Source organism: Schistosoma haematobium, chromosome 3, assembly GCF_000699445.3.
Source record: "Schistosoma haematobium chromosome 3, whole genome shotgun sequence".
Classification (NCBI taxonomy): Eukaryota; Metazoa; Platyhelminthes; class Trematoda; order Strigeidida; family Schistosomatidae; genus Schistosoma; species Schistosoma haematobium.
The window spans coordinates 39,822,189-39,845,980 of record NC_067198.1 but is presented as its reverse complement, the minus strand read 5'-3'; the positions used below and the strand labels follow the sequence as shown (position 1 = coordinate 39,845,980).

Here is a 23,792-nt window from a genome sequence, read left to right as displayed (position 1 = left end):
TCAGTTTATATGAACAAAATCTTGCTAGCGTTAAATAGTGAATATGATTTAATTATTTGAGAAAAATGATTATCATTAGTATTTATATGGGACTGTAAATCAATACATTATGAAAGAAAGATTCATTTACTTTAAATATTACACCACTTTTTCTTCCAGTCCTTTGGTTTTACTAATTACTCATGAACTTACATTAGTACATTTCCAAATTTAACATTACTTGACAGTGATCTGGTCTGATGATGTTATATTATCATTCTGCCTAACATATTCAGTGCCTACTAAATATAGAAGTGGGCTTTCTAGTCGTTCTATAGGTGTTGTATTAGTTTATTCTGATAACATTTTTGTTGTAATCGGCTGTATTTGTAGTTTTTGTTAGCTTTATTTGTACTTGTGTTCTCGTTGATTGTCTTTGTTGGTCAATCTCTGTCCTTGTGACTGATAAGCCTCTTCCGTAAAGGTTCATAGATTGAATCTATGTCTTTGTATCTATGGATTGCTAACTATTCTAAATGTCAACCTACTAGAAATCTCATAACATTCTTAGAGTTTCTCCAATCCAAAACTAGAGGTCGACCAGCAAAGATAGTCAGCGTCAGTAGATTGGTGAATAAGGACAATAAAATCTATGTAGGAGGCCGACTACAAATAAGGTCATCAGAATGAATTTATGTAATACTCGTGAAATAACTGGAAAGCTCACTTTTACATGAATTAGACACTGAAAATGTTGGGCAGGATGATAATGAAAACCTAGATATCAATCCATCTTTCTCAAAGGACATAACACTACTGAAAGAATTCACCTGAGCCATCATTTTGTTTAAAAATCTATCTACAAGTGAATATTTTAATAAATACAATAAATATGGATCATGGAGATGATTTATAGATCATATGGATGTTTTTTGATTGTATTGTTTGTCCTCTGAGAAGTGCTGATGATGTTGACCGGAACGACCACGAAATGCTTTGAACTTAAACCTTTGAGCTCAGACGACCGAATACAACATTAAAATATGTACAATTTTTAACAGTATAACTTATTAAATAAACATGTAACTTACATCTAAATATGCAGGACTAGTCTCTGTAGATTTATTAACACTCGTTAAATATTTCAAATTCGAATTGTTATTCATATTAACAATCGGGAAGTTAGTCGACGGGACCTTAGGCTCAGAAGAAATATCTTTCAAATTGTTTGATTTTTGACTCTCTTCATTTGATCCTATTGGTTTTAAGCATATATCAGTTTGTATTTGTTCATTACAGAATTGTTTCTGTTGTGTTGAATTATAAATACAATTTTCCAATGTATTGATATAACACTTAAGTTGATTGTTCAAAGATTCATTTCCCTATTTATTAAGCAATAGGGAATTAAAAATAAAGCATTGTTAATACAATCATTTCAGAAAATACGCATATACATATATCCTACAGTATATTGAATAATGTATAACTAAAGATTACCTAAAACCAATCCAGTCACAATTGATGGAGAAGATTTGGAAAATGTAAAAACCTTTACATATTTGGGCAGCATCATTGATGAACATGGTGGGTCTGATGCAGATGTGAAGGCGCCGATCGGTAAAGCAAGAGCAGTATATTTACAACTGAAGAACATCTGCAACCCAAAACAACTATCAACCAACACCAAGGTCAGGATTTTCAATACAAATGTCAAAACAGTTCTACTGTATAGATCGGAAACCCGGAGGACTACGGAAGCCATCATCCACAAGACACAGGTGTTTATTAACAGTTGTCTACGCAGAATAATTCAGATCCGTTGGCCGAACACTGTTATCAACAACCTACTGTGGTAAAGAACGAACCAGATCCCAGCGGAGGAAGAAATCAGGAAGAAGCGCTGGAAGTGGATAGGACACATACTGAGGAAAGCACCGAACTGCGTCACAAGACAAGCCCTCACATGGAATCCTGAGGGCCGAAGGAAAAGAGGACGACCGAAGAACACATCACGCCGGTAAATGGAGATAGACATGAGAAAAATGAACAAGAATTTGATGGAATTAGAAAAGAAGGCCCAGGACAGAGTGGGTTGGAGAATGCTGGTCGGCGGCCTGTGCTCCATTGGGAGTAACAGGCGTAAGTAAGTAAGTAAGTAAGTAAGTAAGTAAGTAAGTAAGTAAGTAAGTAAGTAAGTAAGTAAGTAAATATTACTAAAATCCTTAAGTGAAACTTTTAACAGAACTCGTTCTAAGTTATTCTTTGTGCTTAAGAATTTACTGACGAATAAAATTTGTCCATTTAATGATGTCTGTCAATCTGATTAGACGAACTAGTTAAATATGCAAAGTTGCACACACTAGCTGCAAAATTACCCATATAAAGCAAACCAATTCTTAATTACTAAATGATTAATTAATCAAACAATTACAATTTAAAATCAGAAAGGGGTTTTTGTGGATGTTATAGTAATTTCAATAGTTGAGATCATTAGTCAATTGAAGCTAGACCACTATGGAAAACCTGGAAGCATCGAACGGCCGTTTTGTCTTATTGTGCGACTCTTCAGCAGTGAGCATCCACGATCCCGCCCCGTGGAATCTCAACTATTAAATTACAATTCAATTAAGCCCTAGAAAACTTTAACACGATAAACAATTCTGAAAAATGTTAAGTCGTTACCATCAATTCATGTGTACAGAAATAAATAAGTGTATGAAGTATAAAGAAACTATAACCATCTTTTTAAGCAATGCCAGCAATACACAGCTTAGATTGAAGTGAGTTATTTGAATTTCCCCACATGAGATCGTGATTTTGATTAGTTCTCGTTGGCAAATGTCTTGTTATGATCAGAGAAGAGTTTTGTGGATATTATATTAATTTAATAGTTGAATTCATGAGTCAATTGAAGCTAGACCACCATGGAATACCTGCAAGCACTGAATGCCGTTTCGTCCTAGTATAAGACTCCTCATCAGTACGCATCCATAATCCCACCTTCCCAGATTAGAACTCAGGACCTGTCGGTCTCGCGCGCAAACACCTAACCTCTAAACCACTGAGCTGACCGGCATTCAACGATGTTAATGTCTAACTTCAACTGATCCACGAAATTGCGCCACCTTCCACCATTGTCATCAGTGAGTTACTATCTTACAACAGAATTCAAATAATCAATATACAATATAATTAAATGAAAATAATAACTATTCGACTAACTTTCAAATCAATTTTTAACTTTTCAATTTCTACTTCATGATTCCTCTTCAATGTTTCAATATCTGTATCATATTTTAGTTGGATTTCATTTAGTTTACTTTTATGATCTTTTAAATTTGTTTGAATTTCCATGAATTCACTTTCCTATATGAATTGAAAAAAACGTATTACACATTTAAATGTTAATCAAACTTTTAAGTGTAAATCTATAATTGAAGTGATTAGTTGAAGGATGGGGTGTCATATCAAAATGTGTAGAAGAATCAAAACCGATGAAGGTTAATTTATACTACGGTAAAACTCTCAGCCTATTCTGTACTCATAGATGAACGTTACGAAACGATGGGTTTTGTAAAACATCATGGAACGTAAAATTCTATCACTGATATTAATTTATAAGAACATTTTTGTAGGAATTAGGTCTTGGGAATATGGAAGACATTTAATTTAGAAATTATGTCGGGGATTGAAATTTAAACAATTTCAAAGTTTCACCAGGCAAACTATTCCGAGTTTCACTAGGAAATTAATCAATTAAATATGTTCAATTTTATCTGAAATAATCGACTACTTCCCTGAAGAAGATTGCACCAGTTTCACTTTTGTTCGGTTTCTTTTTTTGTGTATTATACTATATTACTTATTAAAATTCAGTAACTGAAGATTATCAATCATTTCGGAAACATTGATTTTATTGTATTGTGATGTTTCTAAGTATCTACATAATCTGTGACTTTCAATTCGTATATTCTCGCAACAGTATTTTTTCAATATTATTAACAAATCATAATTATTCTTTTGTATATTCACTGAATATTTATTTAAGTGTAACAATTTCCATATTCAAAATGTATAGTTCTCATTTTATTCTGTTGCTTGCTACAGTTGAATTTGACACAGATAGTCATCGTATGTTTCTTACAAGTTATTCCTTTATAACTATGTGAAGAAGAAGTTGTTTCCTGATTGTGTGAACTCCTTGGACATTTTACGAACTGTGGTGCGTAAAATGCATTGCTTATGTTGTCATTCTTAATATATATCATAGATAAATACTTTGTTTCACTTTTAGATTCTACATATAACTCAGTTTTTTGTTCTGAGATAAACTTATTAGCTTCGATATATGTTGAACTGACCAGTATATTCTTATTCACAAGAATGAGTTTGTAAGCCAGCCGCACTATGAATATCGTAAGGGGAAAGAACTGATGTAATTAGCTAGATCAAATTCTTGGCCGAAGATTATGTAATGCATGAAAATTTTATGAAATAATTGAGAGATAAGAAAGTGAAGGGGTTTATTTCGCTGGACATCTCATTTCAACCAACTGAAGTTATTCATTTCTGTTTACTAGGAACTTGTCAGTGTAGCAACCTCAACAAGCTAGAAGAAAAACACAAATCAAGGGAAAGTTTAGGACTTGAAATGAAATCTCCAGTAGGAATTGTACTCTTACATGCAACACTCACTTATGAAATGCATAGAAAAATGCTCCTAATTATTAAATACTGCACAGCTATTGAAATGAATAGGTAATCTCATGTCCGTAAACCAAACTTATCCGTTTTAATATCAAGTCGTAACGATCGAAATTTAATAGGAATTTATTGAAAAGTATATTTGTCGTTTAGATCTTTGTGTTTTAATGAAATCGAGATTCTAATGCAAATAAAGCTATGAAAATGACCTGCTAAATGCTTGAACTTGGCCCTTGTAAACCTAAAGTTGATTTTACTGTAATGTAGTGAACCAGAACACAATTGGGGATAATCGGATGTATCTGAACACAAAATTATGGAACATCTTAGTAAAATCTGAGAACCATACAATAAATACTTCATTTACAAAATGTCAGTCAATCATCTCAGACTTCAATGTTCTTTTGTTTCCACAACAATCATTTCTTGTTCTTGTTCTCTTTTTTATTTAATCTTCTTAACCTTATACCACTAGGTATTTCATTTTCGATTGATGATACATACTACTTATATCTGCCAATATCAGTAGCACACATCACAGAATAACCGGCTAAAAAAAAATCCTAACTATATATTACTGAACGCTTTCAACATGAAGTAAAATTGAATACTAGTAGTATTTCATTAATTTTTGGAAATTTTCAGCTGAAAAAAAACTCAAAGGACAATCAGTGACTCATAAAAATCAGGTGATCAAATAACTTGAATTTATTGCATAAAATAATGAATCGTTTGACAACTAACTTTTGAAAACATTTTTGTTTACCTTAGATATCATTATTACATTCATAACTATAAACTAACTATTCGAATAAATATAACATAAATATATACTTTTGTTTGTGAGTTTGTACACTAATTTGTGCATTCGCATTCACAATTATAATCAATATTCGTTGATTTCGTTACCATAGTTCCCAATAATGAAATTATCTCTTAACTGTAAAAAGCATTTCACACAATAATAATCGATATTTGTGCCAGTGAATGAACTATAAACAAGTTTATTTATTGACATAATGACTTTACTGATAAATTTATTGGATACCATGGAATTTTATAGCTTTTCATAGTAATCTGTATCTAATCTGTTAAAATGTATTTTGGTGTTAATTTCTTATCAGAAGGGGTTTTGTGAAGATTTTAGTAGTTTAAATAGTTGAAATCATAAGTCAATTGAAGCTAGACCTTGCTAGAATCTCGCAGGGGTCGGGATCGCTGATTCTCACTACTGAGGAGTCCCATACTAGGATGAAACGGCCGTCCAGTGCTTACAGGTTTTCCATGTTGATCTAGCTTCAATTGACTCATGATTTCAACTATGAAAATTATTAATTTCTTGTCAATCAAAATGTCTAAGTTTATTGAGAATCATCCAAGTAATTCTACTTAAAGATCTTTTAAACGAGATTATCTGCAAATATTCTGATAATCTGTAATGATAGTAAAGCACAATAGTCAAAGGTTTATTTAAGTGTAAATGTTAAGAAAATTGTGTAAAGATATATTGGCTTATTGGAAATTTTCTACAAACAAATTGTCTGATCCCGTAAACCATAAAAAAAATTGTGTTTATCAATAGATATATCAACATAAATCTGACCTGTTAAAAAATACCCCAAAAAAGTCAATTAATCAAATGATCACAGATCAGTTGAACGAGACTGTCAATTTGAATATAAGAAGCAATGAAGATTTCTAATTACAAATAACGCTACCAGAACGAACTGATTTAATGCTCATAGAATAGCTGAAAATTTCATGTATACATGAAACCGACGTTGATGATGTTGTTCGAAACGGCAGTGAAAACGCTGCAGTTAAAGCATCTAACTAAAAGAACTCAACATCACTAAAAGAATACACGTTAGCTGGAAATCTTCACTAGAACCTATTCGGATCTTGGTATTTGCACACTAATTTGTTCTAATTCAGGTAGAAAATAAACTTTATATTTGACTGTTAAGCAATTTAAATAAATTGGGTATTATTTTCATTGTGATATGATAGCAGTTAAAAAGAGATCACTAAAAAAGGAGTAATATTTGAAACAATCGGTCACTTACATTTAGTTTGATAGTGTTACTACCAAATGTATATATGACCAGAGAGTTTGAAATGTCTAGTAAAACTACAAATTAAATTTTCTAGATCAACTTTGACTTCTCACTAAACTACCGATAAAGGCAATTACCCAGAAGCTGTTTCATCTTAATCATAAGATTCTCCGACGGTGAGTGTTTTATACTAGATTGAAAAGTTGTCTAATATTGTGACTTTTTAAGCTGATATCATAAATTGTTACATTTAAAATAATGACAATGATTAAAATAAATATGAAATAACCACCTTCTCTTGTTTTGTTTTCAATAACTCACTATCCATTTTCTTTTGTAGTTCTTCTTTTTCTTGACTACTAATATTTAATTTATGAGTAATATCTTGAAGTTGTTTACTGAATAATGTGATGGAAAAAATAAATACACAAATAAATGAAATCAGTAGTAGATCTGTATGGGTAACTAATCTTTTGTAATTGAATTCATTGTGAAAAGTATGTGAACTGCTAAATATATGCCTATCAGCATAAAAATTATTTATAATTGTGTTGTAAACGAGAACTCAGGTGGGGTAAACCAATTTATTAATTCAGGTAATGTTATATCTTCCTTCAGTTGTCCTTTACACACTACACAATTCTTCTAATTCTGTTATTATTATGATTACTGTCCTATTTCCTTCCTGTTCTCTTTATCTCAATCTTCTTCTGGCAAGAATTTTCCTTCCGGTTGTTGCTACATACTACTTATATCTGTCAGTATAAGTATCATGCACCACAATAACCTTGCTAGATTGTACTCACGATAATTGGATGATGAATAAAGATTTATGAGATACATTTGTTTCACTTGAAAGTGCCTAGAAAGCTCTGTTTAGTTGACAGAAATAAGATTATACTGATTTGTACCTTCAAGAAGTAACTAGTTAACTGAGTGACCATTGTCTTCTATATGAAAGTGACCTACGTTTATTTTATACCATATTCAATATGTTATAAATGTCTTCTGATAAATGTTTAATTGTCAGTTAAAATGTAACTATATTTTACAAACTTTAATCAAATTTGAGCTAGTATAGAATGATCTCATAAGATCGAAAAATTGTTTCCTCACCAGAAGACATTCAATCTATAACAAAAAACCACCCACAAGTTATAAAAATTTCCCCTAAAAGTTCATAATAAAATAATCCCTTAGATGTTTTTCAATACATGATTTTAACTTAAATTTAATCAGTATCAGTTACATTTTTCTCTTCCATCAAATTCTTCAAATCATTTCAAGAAACAAATAAAACATCGTGTGGTTCTGAAGCTTCTAATTCAGTAACCGAATTCGATCAGTCAGTCAGCTACAGCGAAGGACCAGGAACATATATGCATCGGTCCAAGTTATCATACCGCATTAGCACAGCAATATCAACACCGAATTTATAGAAGTAACTAATTCAGTGGTGGTAATATATAAAAGAAACATTGAATATAAGGACATAGTACAGGAAGAAATAATTAGTTCGTAGAAAGATATGAAGCGATTGTAATGTCATAGGTTAAGGGAAGTCAAAGAATGTATACACCTACGCCGTTGTGGTCGATTTTGAGCCATGTCACCAAGAGTCTCCAAACATTGGTTACGATACTCACGCGAACCCCAACCAAGTAGTCCGCATCTAACAACATGTCTTCAAGCACTGATGCCACGTTTTGGTTTGGCTGCCCCTAACTTTCTTCCAACCATCCCCTACACCGGTTAGCATTGCTCATCTTGATTATCGGTGTTCAGGCATACGTAACATGTGGCCCAACCATCTCAGTCGATGAAGATTCACAACCTCATCAACTGATTTACCATCATTCCCTAATACCCTGCGTCTAACCTCGCTATTACTTACCCAATGATTCCAGCAGATCCCAGAAATACTTTTAAGGCATCTATGGTCAAATACCAGTAGCTTACGAGTATCTTCAACTCTTAATGGCCACGTTTCGCAGCCGTAAAGTAAAACAGAACGAACTGCCGCGCAGTATACTCAATCATTGATCAATATAACCCAGTATACTATACCAAACAAAATCGAACTGATAATGCAGTATCAAAGAATTTCGAAAAATGTATGAAAATGGGACTTAATTACTTACCAGAGATATTCTTTTTCACATAATAAATCATGAATTTTATTTTGACTTATCCTTAAATGTGTATTTAATGTATCAATTTCATATTCAGATTTTGTAGATGCTTTCGAAGTTCTATCTGATAGGTCGGTTATTTCTCTTTGTAATTTTACAATTTCTAATTGATGTTGTTCATTTTCTTCCTGATAAAAGAAATAGTATTCGAAAAATTAGTGTCAGTGTGGTGTGTGCTACTTATGTTGACATAAGTGGTAGATAACATCAATTAGGAACAGGATGCCTGGCAGCAGAAGGTTGAAAAGATAGAAGAGGAAAGAACGGAAGCAGAAAGCAATTGGTATGGAATAAATGTGATACTCATCGAACAAGTAAGTGGTCATTATGGCTCAATGATTGACTGGATAAAGCAATGGTGTACTAGGTCCCAATTTTAATGTGTGCACTACCACTGAAATGTAAGTACATTCAGTTAGCAGCTCTCGAGATTTAAGATTACTAGATATCCAGAATAGAATTAAAATGTGCTATTTCATTAGAAGTTTATAAAAATCCCATAATCAGCATTTTACATAAAATTTCTTTTGTCCTAAAACCAGCGACTACAGTATAGCATTTGAGAAATTTTAGTATAAATATAAATAAACCGACGAGCTGACGAGTACCAAATAACCCGAGATCAGTGTCTAAAGTTCCATGTCAACTAACATCAGTTATCTAACCCACACTAAATATATCTTATATACTTGAATGTTACTAATGTGGATTAATTTCTTCAGTTATAATTGTAATTTGGTTACAAGGTTAAATGACTCGATATTAGAAATCAGTATATCTTATGCTACTTGGTTGAATTAATTGGCAGGAGGTTCTGAGTATAGGTTTCGTGCTTCCTGGTAGACGTTAGTATTTACTTACGTTATCATTTACGAGATGATAAATTACCTCTTAAAGAGGCTTCCAGATCTAACTGTTATATGGACTGAAATAGATTTCAATCCATAGGAAATCGTGTTTTTCATTATTGATAAGTACAATTATTACTATTATGATTTCCACACATAAATATCGGTACAAGAAGGCACCAAATATATATGCGCCACACCATATTTGTGTGTGTGAGGACTGTGATACTGCTCGGGTGCCCAAACCGAAGCGGGTGGTTTTCTTAGGGGGCCACACCCGGAGTCTTCGACCTAAAGGTCTGACCCACAAGGCAGTGGAATATCGTGGGGAGATGTAGTCCCATGGTAGCCGGTGACCGGCGATTGGTTCATACGCCATTTGTTCCCGCAGGATACTGGAGCCCATGTGCACCATTGGTTTGGGATCCGGTTAAAGCGCCGGACATTCGCTTTTCGTCCTCTCATTTTCGTGAACAACACCCCCGCCACGAGAAGGCAATGAGTAGGACTTCCCTGGCAGGGGCTGTATACGCGTGGCCGTGTGAGAGCATTTCGAGAGAGAGGGTGAACCCACCACACTCTCGGCCATACCAGGGCATTTGGGGGTAATAAGTACAAACTGGCACTTAATGTAGTTTTAAAGCTTTAACATTAGTTACCTTTAACCAATTAACAAACAGACTAATAAGATAAGGAAATTTATTTATTTTGAAGGTTAATTATGTTTTCCTTATTCTAAATTATGAATAAAATTAAATTCATTTAGTATCGTTTGCTTGAATCTTCCCATTGATATTTAGAACTGCAATTGACCAGTCTCTTATTGGCATATGTGCATACTATTTGTATTGCATCGATATAGCCTTAATTCACAAGCATTACATACAAAGATGGATAGTATTTAGCAGTGGAATCCAGTTTGACGCACGTTTCGTCCTATTTAGGACTCGTCAGCTGAATGTGCCTGCATCTAAGACTTCATGTTTTAATAATGGCTTTAAAAAAATTTTCTTTTATTGATCTTATTTTGATTAAAATAATGTTGATACTTTCCATTTTCTATCACTTTAAAGATCACATGTCATATGTATAGATTGACCTTAGTTTCTTCAAAATGCCATAGTAACGCATAATTTATCTATATTGTTATTCTATACTATTAAAATATGCATTTCACTGGAAAAAAAACAATACACATGTAACTCATGTAACTCCGTATAGTTGTTTCTTTTATATTCTACATTTACATATTTTAATCTGCTCTTTTTATTTATTTATTTATTTTACCCTCCACGTAACCAAATTGTTAATTTAATTTTACACTAATAAAAAACACAATATAAATATTTAATGGTTGGTTACTTTTGTGTTTGAATAACAGTAAATAGAAAAAAAAACAAGCAAACGGAAATGTTAATATGAGGAGTTTGTTTAGTTCTAGAAAAATTACATGCATGGTGTAAATGGGGAAATTTTAAACTAATTTAATACATTTCCACAACCCTACCCCCCCTCATTAAAGACCAAATATAAGATCTATGGATCTTGTAGAGAGCTCTCAACCTTCAAACCATTTTTAACTTCAATCGATTCACTCGATATTAGGCAACTACAACCCTTACAGCTAACATAGTTGAACTTTGATTACTAATGTAGCACTAATCCACCTGTGAGAAATACCGCTCAAAATGTTTAAAATGATAGCAAAAAATTACTTTTTGGAAGCATGGAACAAAAATAATAATGTCAAACGTATAAAACGCTTAATCCTGTCTCTTTAGATTGTATGTAACAAGCCAATCAGCAATATCCTTAAATCTTAACCAGGAACAAACTTTAACCTAGTAGGACTATATTTTACAGAATAACTAATCTGACAGTATTTCTGTTCAACATGTATACATCTATAGCTAATATTAATTCATAATATTAACCCTAACTCCTAATCCTTACCGTAATTATCTAACGCTAACCAAGGACTGTATGAAGACTCTTAAAATCTGTATTAATTCATCATAAGAATTGAGAAGATAGACAATTTTTGTCTATCAAGACAAGTTTATCTGTTGTTGTTTTTCTCAATTTACAATGAGAGTAACTTGTAAACAAAATGTATTTTGTAAAATTTGTTTTACAATTTACAGTATTACCATTTTCTTTTCAATAAACTTTCCATCTAAGAAAGTTGCTTAGTGATTAACTAAGAACAGTTATTTCATTCATTCATTATTATTAGTGGCTTTATTCAATATTATATTTTTTGGTACAATATGGAATTCTCAGTACAAAGTACTTCAACAAGTTGCCTTTTCTTCTTTCTTAATCAATTCTTGTGATAAATATTGAGTGATCGCCAGTTAGAGAAGTTAGCTGTTCAGAAATCTCAATTAATTTCATTAATATCAGTGACAAAATAAAACTTACCTTTATTTTCTGATCATAACACTGACCAATCATATTCATTTCATATTCTTTTTGTTTTAATTCCTCTTTAAGGGAATTTATTTGACTTTTAAAATTTAGTATTTCATTTTGTAATTGTTCATTAACATATTTAATATCATTTGCCTTATTGATACGTTCTTGAATTTCCTATAATTCAATATATAAATATTTCATATCAGAAGGGTTTTTGTGGATATAATAGTAATTTCAATGGTTAGGATCATCATTCAATTAAAGCTAAACCGCCATGGAAAACCCGCAAGCACTGGATGGCCGTTTCGTCCTATTGCAGGGCTCCTCAGCAGTGTTCATCCGTGATCTCGCCCCATGGGACTCGAACCCAGAACCTATCAATCACGAGCGCGAGCGCTTAACCACTAGACCATTGAGTCGGTATCCAACAGTGTTAATGTCTAACTTCAACTAATCCACGAATTCGAGTGACACATCCACCATTGTCATCAGTGGGTTACTATCTCACAACAGACCTGGTTGAACTCCACTGGTCACTTCTAACTAGAACTCCAGGAAATGCCTCTTGAAGTCAGTCATTAGTGAGCATATGTTTTGTGGATATCGTATTAATTTAAATGGTCGAGATCATGAGTCAGTTGAAGCTAGACTACCATGGAAAACCTAGAAGCACTGGACGGCCGTTTCATTCTGTTTTTACACTTTTCAGCAGTGCGCATCCACGATATAAATATTTATAAATATGACCTTTAATTTATTGCAATAACCATAGTACTAAATTTCTACTGTTCTTAGTTAGTTATGTAATAACTATTAGAATTTTTATATTTTTTCGAAACTGATAAGAACGGATTGGTAAATTAGTTACTAAACCATAAATATTACATTGATGCTATTAAGGTGAAACATATTCGTTAATATAGTAGTGAAGAATTGAGAAGTATTGGTTGTTTTCTAATCTCAATTCACTTTGTTAATTATTAATTATGGGGCCTGTTATACTGTCTTATTTGAACATGTTGACTATAAACGATATGTTTCGATTCCATAATCTGTTCACAACGAAGTAACTAGTAGTTTTCAGTATTGTAGTTTATGTAGAGTGTTAAATGTAATTACAGGATTGAATTTAGGTATATAAATCATTGGGTAGCGGCTCGGTGGTCTAAAGGTAAGGCTACTGTCACGAGACCTGAAGGTCCTGGGTTCGATCTTCGGTGGAGTTGTGAATGGATACTTCTAGGAAGTTCAATACTAGAATGAAATATCTAACTAGCGTTTCCTGGTTTTCAATGTTTGCCCCATTTAAACTGATCTGTACTCTCAGTAATTAGTAGTTCCTTCTTTACAGTTCATTTTGTTTGAGATTTTCAATCAATTCTATGAGGGAATTGCTATTTTAGCTATTCTAGTCATTTCATTCTATTTGTATTCCTGTCTTTTTATGTCTTTGATTTTAAGATACTTTATTCAAAGTTTAAACTATCATGTACATTTTTAACTACTTTCGAATAGATACAAATGTTTATAAACAAGAATTATTATCAGTATAGCGTTGTGGAGATTGTTGAGTTTAGGTTGATATCATGAATAAATGAGTGCTAGACAACCATTAAAAGCCTGGAAGTACTGGATGGCCGTGTCTGTTGTGAGGCAGTTATTCACTAAAGACAATGGTGGACGGTAGCGCAATATTGATTTCTAGGCGGTCTGTTTGAATATCTGGGCTACCTGTTCCTACCATCTGGATATTTTAACAAATTATCTGCTTTCTTGTTTGTTGTAACACATCATTATGCCCATTAGTCTTATAATCTATTCAGAAGCGTTTGTGACAAGTTTACGATATTTCGCGGTACAAGTTACAGAAGGGCCCAATCAAAGACACCGTGGATGCTAGCAATAGACATCGAAAAGAATGTACCTAATTCAAATGTCGATTCCTGAACTGCTAACTTCTCTAACTGGCGATCACTCAATATTTATCGCAAGAATTGATCAAGAAATAAGAAAAGATAACTTGTTGAAATACTTTTTGCTGAGAATTCTACATCGTCCTGGGTCCGAGTCCCACGTGCGGGGGTCGTGGATGCGCATTGCTAAAGAATTATTAAATATAAATAGGTTGTGAATAGTCGGTACACTATAATCTAACCAGATATCATATTTCATTAATACAATGAAATGATAATTATTTAATATTATTATTCAATATTATTTCATGCTTATATCAATTCATTTGAAATTTACTTCTTCTAATTGTTTAATTTGTTTTTGATAAAATCTCTTATCTGCATCATATTCAGATGAAGTTAATTGAAGTTGTTGACTTAATTCAAAACGTGCAGCTTCAACTGATTCATATTTTAATCGATATTGTGTAGATTGTTCTTTTTCTCTAATTAATGCAATACTCTAATTGAAATAAAATATTAAATTAAAATAAAATAAAATTATCAGAATGAGTATTGTGGAGATTTTAGGAAATTTCACAAGTTGAAATCATGAGTCAATTGAAGCTATACCACCATGGAAAACCTGGAAGCACTGGACGGCCGTTTCGTCCTAGTATGGGACTCCTAAGCAGTGCGCATCCACGATCCCGCCCCCTCCACGGGAGTGGAGTTCAACCAGGTCTGTTGTGAGATATCAGCTCACTGAAGAAAATGGTGTTCGGTGACGCAACTTCGTGGATTGGTTGAAGTTAGACATTAACACCGTTGGTTGCCGGCTCAATGGTCTAGTGATTAAGTGCTCGCGCGCGAAGCCGGTAGATCCTGGGTTCGAGTCCCGCGGGGGGCGGGATCGTAGATGCGCGCTGCTGAGGAGTCCCGCACTAGGGCGAAATGGCCGTCCAGTGCTTCCAGGTTTTCCATGGTGGTATAGCTTCAATTGACTCATGATTTCAACCTTTGAAATAAAAATATATTACTTAATTAAAAAATTTATTATGAAAAAGGTTGAAATTTGATACAAAGATAGAAAGAGTAAATAAATACTAATTTAATAGTTGACTTCATGATCCAATTGAAGATAGACCACCATGGAAAACCTGGAAGCACTTGGTGACCGTCTCGTTCTATTGTGAGACTCCTCAGCAGTGCACATCCATGATCTTGCCTCGCAAGATTTGTACTCAGGACCGATCAGTCTCTCGGGTGATCGCTTAACCCCTAAACCACTAAGCCGACATTTAGTAGTGTAAATGTCTAACTTCAACCAATTCACGAAATTGAGCCATTAATTTAATATTGATTTTAACCTTTGAACCATAATGTCAGCTAGGGAGATAATGAAAACTAGAGTAACACTTGATAAATGTCTTAGACTAGTGAAGGAACTGTAACATCCTCATATAATTCAACTTGTATATAGAGAATATACCAAGTTACTTCGGATAATCAAACATAAAATTCAGGTTAGATATAGCTAAACAATCTTTATTAGTGCTTATGTAAGATCTTTCCAGAGATTGAGCGCTGGTTGGCTACTTCAATATTAACATGATATTATCTTACAACCGTGAGTATCAAATGAAGTAAAATGAGTTGTTTTAAACCTAAATGAAAGGCAAATATAATGATATTTGACTTAATATTATGTGAAGTACTTGCTACATTCAATTTAATTACAGCATGTAATTCATACTAACATTTTTTATTTTTTACTTGACAGATGAATCATTACATAAGATAAAAACACCAAAGAATTCATCACTAAGGCAGAAGAAAAGTTATCTGCCCACAGAAACAAGACATCTTTGTCTATAAATGTTTAGGTTCATAATAGAAAATGAGATGATGAATGATATTCGTAGGTTAAAGATGTTGGAAGTATTATTTTCTCTTAAATGAGTGTTTTATTCGTGAAGCCTAGCATTTTAACCAAACATCAATAACTAGACACGTCAAAATAGACCCAATCTATCAGTTAGTAAGAAAAAGGATTAAGAACTTCATGATCAGAGGAGAAAAAATGCAAACAATGATCACACAATTATAAATAACAACCATCAGAATTCTTGACTAACAGACCAGTTGTTAGTCAAATTTAGAGAAATTCTAATAACTCACCCTCTTTTTGAAGTATGTGCTGATGGTTTCCAGAGAGACAATGAAAACTTTGAGGCCAAACGGTCTAACTTAGTGAACACAACTTTGATCAAATATAAAATAGTTGGATTATTGACAATATAATAAAGCTGTCATTTACCAACAAATGTCTCTAAACTATCAACTAATACTCGGTCCTTGAATTTTTCATGTTATTAGATAATGATTTAATCCTTGTTCTGATATCAAAAAATCAACGCCACTGTACAATCAATACTTATCAAGTAGGGTGACATGGATTCTAGTTTTGAAAGGAAGATATCAGTTCCCTAGTGATTGTAGATACCCTTTACTGATAAATTGTAACCAGCACAAAATTTCTGTTTACAGCTTCCTACCCATTGTATCTAACTGCATAACCGAAAAGTATGGCACTATGTAGTGTAATTAAAAATTAGTTAATAAAACTCCTTAAAATCAAGATTTTATCTTGATGGAGAAACACTGAAAGAGGTAGAATCTTTCGAGTACCTGGACAGCATCATCGATGAAAAAGGAGGGTCTGATGGAGACATAAAGGAGAGGATTGGCAAAGCAAGGACAACATTCCTACAGTTTAAGAAAATATAGAACTCAAAACGACTGTCAACCAACACCAACGTTAAAATCTTCAATACAAATGTTAAGACAGTTCTACTGTATGGAGCGGAAACATGGAGGACTACGAAAGCCATTATCCAGAACATACAAGTGTTGATTAATAGTTTCCAACGCAAAATACTTCAGATCCGTTGGCTAGACAATATCAGCAACAACCTATTGTGGGAGAGAGCAAACCAGATTTTATCGGAGGAAGAAATCTGGAAGAAGAGTTGGAAGTGGATAGGACTCATACTGAGGAAAACACCTAAGTGCGTCACAAGACAAGCCCTCACATGGAATCCTCAAGGCCAAAGGAAAAGAGGAAGACTAAAGAACACATTACACCAAGAAATGGAGACAGATATGAGAAGACTGAACAAACTGCCTGTATACTTTTCAGTACAACTCATTGCATAATTTACACATACACACACATACATACATAAATTACATTTATACAAATTTCTAATTTACTTGATTTGTAAGTATTTCTTCAAATTGTTGTGAATCTATTTTACATTCATTTTCTTTTCTTTTATTTTGTTGTTGTTGTTGTCGTTGTTGTTGTTGTTGATTTCTTTCAAAATATTGATTTAATTCTATAATAGAATGTTCTAATGAACATTTACGTGCTTCTAAATAATGAATATATTTTTGTAACATATCACAACGTATATTTAATAAATTAGATTTATGTTGTATATTTTCAAACTTCTTGGAACTAGTTCTATTCGGTGATTTCATTTGATTATCATCATTTATAAGTTGTAATGTTTCCTAAAAGATGTTTTATAGAATAAAATATTGATCTATTATTATATTCTATAATAAAGGGCAAATCGAAGGTTTTGGCAATTAGGAAGTTTTCTTAAAAAAAAAACCAAAAAAGACCCACAACTAGATTTTATTTCAGATTATTTGGTTTACTTAATACTCAGTATTGAATAAAATAGTATTAAACTAAGGTAGTAACAAGGATTGTCTTCTCTTCAACTTCTTACAATCTAGAAACATTAATAATGAAAGCAATGATGACTGGTGACTAATAAGTATCTCTAGATAATAAGGTCCATATAGGATGAAATGCCCGTTTTAGATTCTACTGCTAACCAATATCTATATATGCTTATAATACTTGTGACTTAATGGTGGTATCAAGTCAACCTTTACAAGATGCATATATACTGAAAATTATTGATAAATTGTAGTCCTCAACATCAATAGGAATATTCAAATAACAAATACAAATGAAGCAGTTATAATTGTTTATAACCAATGTACATAACACGTGACCTAAGACTGGTAAAAGAAACGACTACAGTTATGGAAGAATTAAAAATATTAATGAAGTGGATGAATGAAAAACGTTTCAGCGAAGAAAATTCTCCTTTCAATGATATTATTTTCTAAAGCTGTATAACTCTATAAACTACCACTTTGACCCACCACAATGTGCATTTTCCAGTTAACGTGGCCGCTATTGTGGAGCAGATTACACTGGCTGTACAGTCCTTGACACTTCTGTGAAAGAGCTTCTTGTTAGAAAAAACAGTTCAGAGTTCTAGTCTACTTCATTTTGATTGACTTCAGTTTGAATAAGTCTGACCGTGTTTGATGATTTCGTAAAACCCCTCTGTTTTACTATAGAACGCATGTGAAAAATTTCCTAAAAATATGACTGTACAGTTTCAGCAAATGATACCGTTGAAAAGAAAATTGTCTTCTCTGAAACGTCTCGATTTTTCCCAATGAATATCTATGTTACTAAATTTGAAAAGTCCAAAAGAAAAGTTTTAAAATGCATGAAGATATATTTCTAGAAACTGAGAATTGATGTTAAGTTATATAATAATGACCATAAAATTGAATAGATCATCCGAGAAATAAGTAAAGCTCAAAACTGACCCCAGATTGAAAGAAAGCAATTTGTTGTTGAGATTCTGAAATAAAATACTACGTAACTAGATACTGAAAAATAAAGGTTACCAGGATAGTGAGAAATTTACAACTATGTCCTATTGAATTATGGGTTTGGTTTTAACTTTAATAGTGATGGCCTAGGCGTAAAATAGTAAATTCGAAGTCATTTAAGTATATATTATTTTGAGCGATTTTACAACAACATTGTATACAATATCAGACAAATGACAGCCAGTGGCACTGTTAACAACACGTCGATCTTTTTAGTGGAATATGTTCCAACATGAAGACAAGAACTCTCTTTTATATCGAATGTGAATTTATATATGACATAAGTGAATGATTGAAATTTAAAAAGTTCCGACATTACGTCTGGCATTCTGTCGGAGAATTTCCAATGAAGTTACTAAAATTATCAACTAAAGTCATAAAGGCCATAAAAAATCTATGTTAACTCCCTTTCTTGCGTCATATTCAACGTTTGATTTAATAAGAATTTAGTACAGAATTAATTTTAACCTAATTTGTCAGTGATAACTTTTATTATCTTCTTGGATGAGCTAGGATCAGAATGCCAAGTGAAAAGTTAAAACTATTTAAATTTCAACTATTCATATACTAAATTAGTTTATTACGCAAACTTTATATCAACCTACATCAAGAATTCCTTAAAATAACTACATTTTAGGTAAGTTTATTAATGGTTGTATTTATACAGCTAAGATGGAATTAAAAATAACGGAAGGCATTTCTTATAAATAAACATATCTAACGTGATTAAACAGTGCGATAATTAATGCAAAATTATACTCTATGGATGATAGTCGCACTCTGGTAAAAAGAGGCGAACTTTTGGTGAGAGCTTTGATGTCTCCAGAATAGCGTTTTTTTAGCGAGTTAGTTTCCTAAGGGATGGGGTCCCATGCCCAACCCTCCTCCTTTATCCAGGCTTGGGACCGGCGGTAGCCCCCGGACGGACTCCAGGCGGAGTTTCTCCAGAATAGACAATTGAATAAATAAACATTACAGTGTTTTTTTATTGTACAGGACAATAAAAGCGATAGGAATGTTTATCAATTACGGGACATTGCTACACCACAATAATATTCTGACACAAAAACTCATGTTAAGAGTGATAGGTGTAGCATTATTAAGAGACTATTTTATTGATCTAAATCAACTCACAAAATTAATTCATTGATATTTTATTTTGTTTATTTAGTTTTTAAAGTGAAGTTCACCCAGTGATTCCAGAACTACTAGTATTTAGTTACCTTATCTTGTGATTACTCTTTGAGGGGGTAAATGAAAAAAATACCTGATTTACTGAAGCTTGATCAACTTTTGATGAGCAAAGCATATTCAGAATAATATGCATACTACATGAATAACTTTCAATTGTACATTAAACATCATAATAAATTGTAAAATTTTGGCAACTAACCTTATATTCATCACTACTATCATCATCTCCACCATCAGATAATAGAGCAGTTACATCATTATCATCTAGATCTCCGATTTCATCATCTTCATGTTTATTTTTATTAAGTGCAGTTGAACTTAAATTTTTCATATTAGGCTTTCTTTTTCTTTTTATAGGATAATTCAATGGTAATGAACGTAAATCAGTAAGAATTTGTTCAGCTTTTAATTGAATATCTTGACTTAGCTTATCTGATGGTTCACTAATTGTGACTTTTCTCCTGTCTGTATTTGAATCATCCATTGGATTTAATGTGTTATCAATAGTATTTGTTATATAATTTATAAATTTATTTGAGACTTCAGTTTTCTGAAGAATTGTTTTGTCTAACTCATTCAATTCATTGTTTGACTGACAACGATCCGGTGAGTCCTTATTACTGATCAATAATGATTAAATAATAATATTCAAAAATGAAGAATAGAAACAATTCAAAATGTCATAATGAGTAGTTATGGAATTGATCAGTTCAAATGAATCTATTTGATTTGATCTGATATGACATAGATCGTCTCTTTATACAATGTAATTATAGGTTTGGTACTATTATAAGGTTAAATAAAACTATACTAAAATATCAACCAATTAGATTTAAGGGATTTAATATTAAATTTATAAATTATTCAATTCACTTTTAAACAATTAAGTTACTTTTATGAGATGGTAAAGATTTTTAGCTTCGGTGGATGATTTTGATGGAGTTTTGTGCTCTAAATTGGATGGTTTGATTGTGGAGTTTTCATCGTTCTTTTGAACGATATTATTAACACCGCGAACAAACTATCCAGCTAAGAGAACAAAACTCTATGAAAAGCTACTTTTATCATTGAAAAATGCCGAAGTATCTGGTAAAAACTAAAACTTACAGTTGAAAAGTTACATCACATACTGAGACATCAGTAGTTAAGCCAGAGTCATTTGATGGTGATATTTCTGTCAAATCCTTGTTTGAAATGTCTGAAACCAAATCATTAATAATTAATCACTTAAATAAGAACTTTCGTCTAAATTTGAACGAATAGTTTCACAATATTTGGGCGCCGAGTTAATGTGAGTCATTAAAGAAGAAGAATGTATTTTTAAAATCTCACCGAACGAATTCGAAGTAAATCCAACGTTTCACCTGATAATCTGGTTCAAGCTTTTTCAAGGAAAATATAATCAAACAACAAAGTTATCGAATATAAATAGGTACATGGTTCTCTGGTTTACTGTATACTGAGTAAGTCATCCAATCAACGTACTTTAAACGTTGTTCACGTTGATTGGATGACTTACTCAGTATACAGTAAACCAGAGAACCATGTACCTATTTATATTCGATAACTTTGTTGTTTGATTATATTTTCCTTGAAAAGCTTGGACCAGATTGCCAGGTGAAACATTGGATTTACTTCGAATTCGTTCGGTGAGATTTTAAAAATACATTCTTCCTCTTTAATAATTAATCAGTTGTTTTAACAATCCTTTAAACTTGTAGTTAATATAGAAAATTCCAGAAAAAATTTCTAAATTCAATAAAGTAATTAAAAAATGAAGGAAAATTTTTTTTCCAAAGTAGATAATTACTGTGTGAGAGAACAAAGTAGATTACATCGGAGGAAGAAATCTGAAAGAAGAGTTGGAAGTGGATAGGACACATGTTGAGGAAAGCACCCAACTGCATCACAAGGCAAGCCCTCATATGGAATCCTCAAGGCCAAATGAGAAGAGGAAGACAAAAGAGCATATTACGCCGAGAAATGGAGACATATATGAGAAGACTGAACAACAATTGGATAGAACTAGAAAGGAAGGCCCTGGTCGGCGGCCTATGCTCAACTGGGAGTAATAAACGTAAGTAAGTAATTATTCAATATTTGGAAGGTTTGTTTTTTAGTTGTAATAATAAAATATTTTTTACACCGACATAGTATGAACTGAATGGAATGTTTCGCACGTTCAAGAAACACTAACATTTCATTTCATGAATTGACATATCAGGAAGTTGGCATTTTAAAAGTTCATTGAATTATAACAATAAATACATGATGATAATTAAATAGCAGAAGAATAAATATTTTAAATGTATTTCTATTATTGAAATCGTAACTGTTAAAATAATATGGTACTCCATTAGTAACAGTGTCTCACAAATCTGAATGTACTGATTTGTTTATTTCATTAGAATCAGTCACTGAAACAGATGACAGTTAACCTTTCTTTTAAACAAAAGTGTAAAGCAAATAAACATGATTAGAATATGCATAAGACATGATCCATAAATATGAAACGAATTTGAAAGGTTGTTAAATATCTAATTAGAAAGGTAGGCTTAGCTTAGATTAAGATTTTTTAAAAATGTCATGTAAAGCTGAGAATTCTGAATGATGCAACAGTGAAGTTGTCAATAACTGAATAGTAACGGATGACATATCATTTATTCATAAGGATGGATTAAGCTCAATCAGTCAAACCTGAACGGTTACCACTCACTGTTTAAACTAATTTCATATTATATAATCAAAATCTATAAATAAGAATGTTTTAAACTAAGGTTCCATAACTGTTGGATGAAAAAGAGTAATTCTATATCCAGGTTATCCGACCAATAACCACTAACTTCTCAGTATTAGTTATCGGTTTGTATATAATCAATTACTTTCTACATTCTATCGGTTAAGAACAACATACATCATTATTTCTTCTGAATATTTGATTAATCTTAGTTACAACATTTTCTACATATTAGAGATCTCCAATCTTATAAAAACCATATCAGATAGTTTTATGTTATCACTATGGTTTTGTAAATGAAGAATGTTCAGAAAACTTATGCAATATATAAGAATCAATAATGTACTATTAGGTATTGCTTCATATATTGATTGACGATTTCAACCAGAAAAAGGTATGATAATAAAAAATCGATGCGACATATCACCATCTTGATCAGCCAGTATATTGAGATAATTAATCCACCATTTAAGAAAAAACGATCAGGATATATCATTTATTTATTAATCGATTTTGATGTTAAAGTAGTATTCTTCATAATTGTATATCATTTATTGACAAATTTGTATTCCTTAGTCTTTTGTAGATTCTTTAAGTATGCTCAAATAGATTATTATTATTATTAAAAGAGAATAGAAAAGTGGGATTTGAATCTGAAGTACCTAATCTTCAACTAGTTCATTCTTATATTTTTAGTAGATAATTACTAAGCAGTTAATTTACAGTTTTTCTATATCGTTTCAAATTTAAGTCACCTTTTAACAACCTTTTAAGCATATTTTAAGTTATTTATAGAATTGAAGCTAGACCACCATGGAAAACCTGGAAGCACTGGACGGCCATTTCGTCCTATTGTGAGACTCATCAGCAGTGCGCATCCACGATCCCGCCTTGCGAGGTTCAAACCAAGGACCTATCAGTTCGACTTAATAGGCGTTGAGTGATTAACGGAATTAAATAAGTCAAATAACGAGAATGGACTTTTGAATACATAT

General features: G+C 32.2%; 1 protein-coding gene across 3 annotated transcripts in view; it reads right to left on the bottom strand.

Annotated features, from left to right (window-relative positions):
- The window catches only part of MS3_00005772 (uncharacterized protein), a gene marked incomplete at both ends in the record, with an annotated part of 44,725 nt that overhangs the window by 18,606 nt on the left and 2,327 nt on the right, over positions 1-23,792 (bottom strand). Inside the window, 10 exons of one of the 3 annotated variants that reach the window (XM_051213852.1) lie at positions 1,071-1,364; positions 3,205-3,348; positions 7,036-7,141; positions 8,885-9,063; positions 12,208-12,375; positions 14,452-14,616; positions 17,370-17,672; positions 20,260-20,680; positions 21,168-21,258; positions 21,393-21,443. In XM_051213852.1, coding sequence (XP_051069866.1) covers positions 1,071-1,364; positions 3,205-3,348; positions 7,036-7,141; positions 8,885-9,063; positions 12,208-12,375; positions 14,452-14,616; positions 17,370-17,672; positions 20,260-20,544 — 1,644 coding nt within the window. Of the gene's footprint in view, positions 1-1,070; positions 1,365-3,204; positions 3,349-7,035; positions 7,142-8,884; positions 9,064-12,207; positions 12,376-14,451; positions 14,617-17,369; positions 17,673-20,259; positions 20,681-21,167; positions 21,259-21,392; positions 21,444-23,792 lie in introns of those variants that run through there. The other 2 variants (XM_051213851.1, XM_035730211.1) reach the window with 2 other exon arrangements.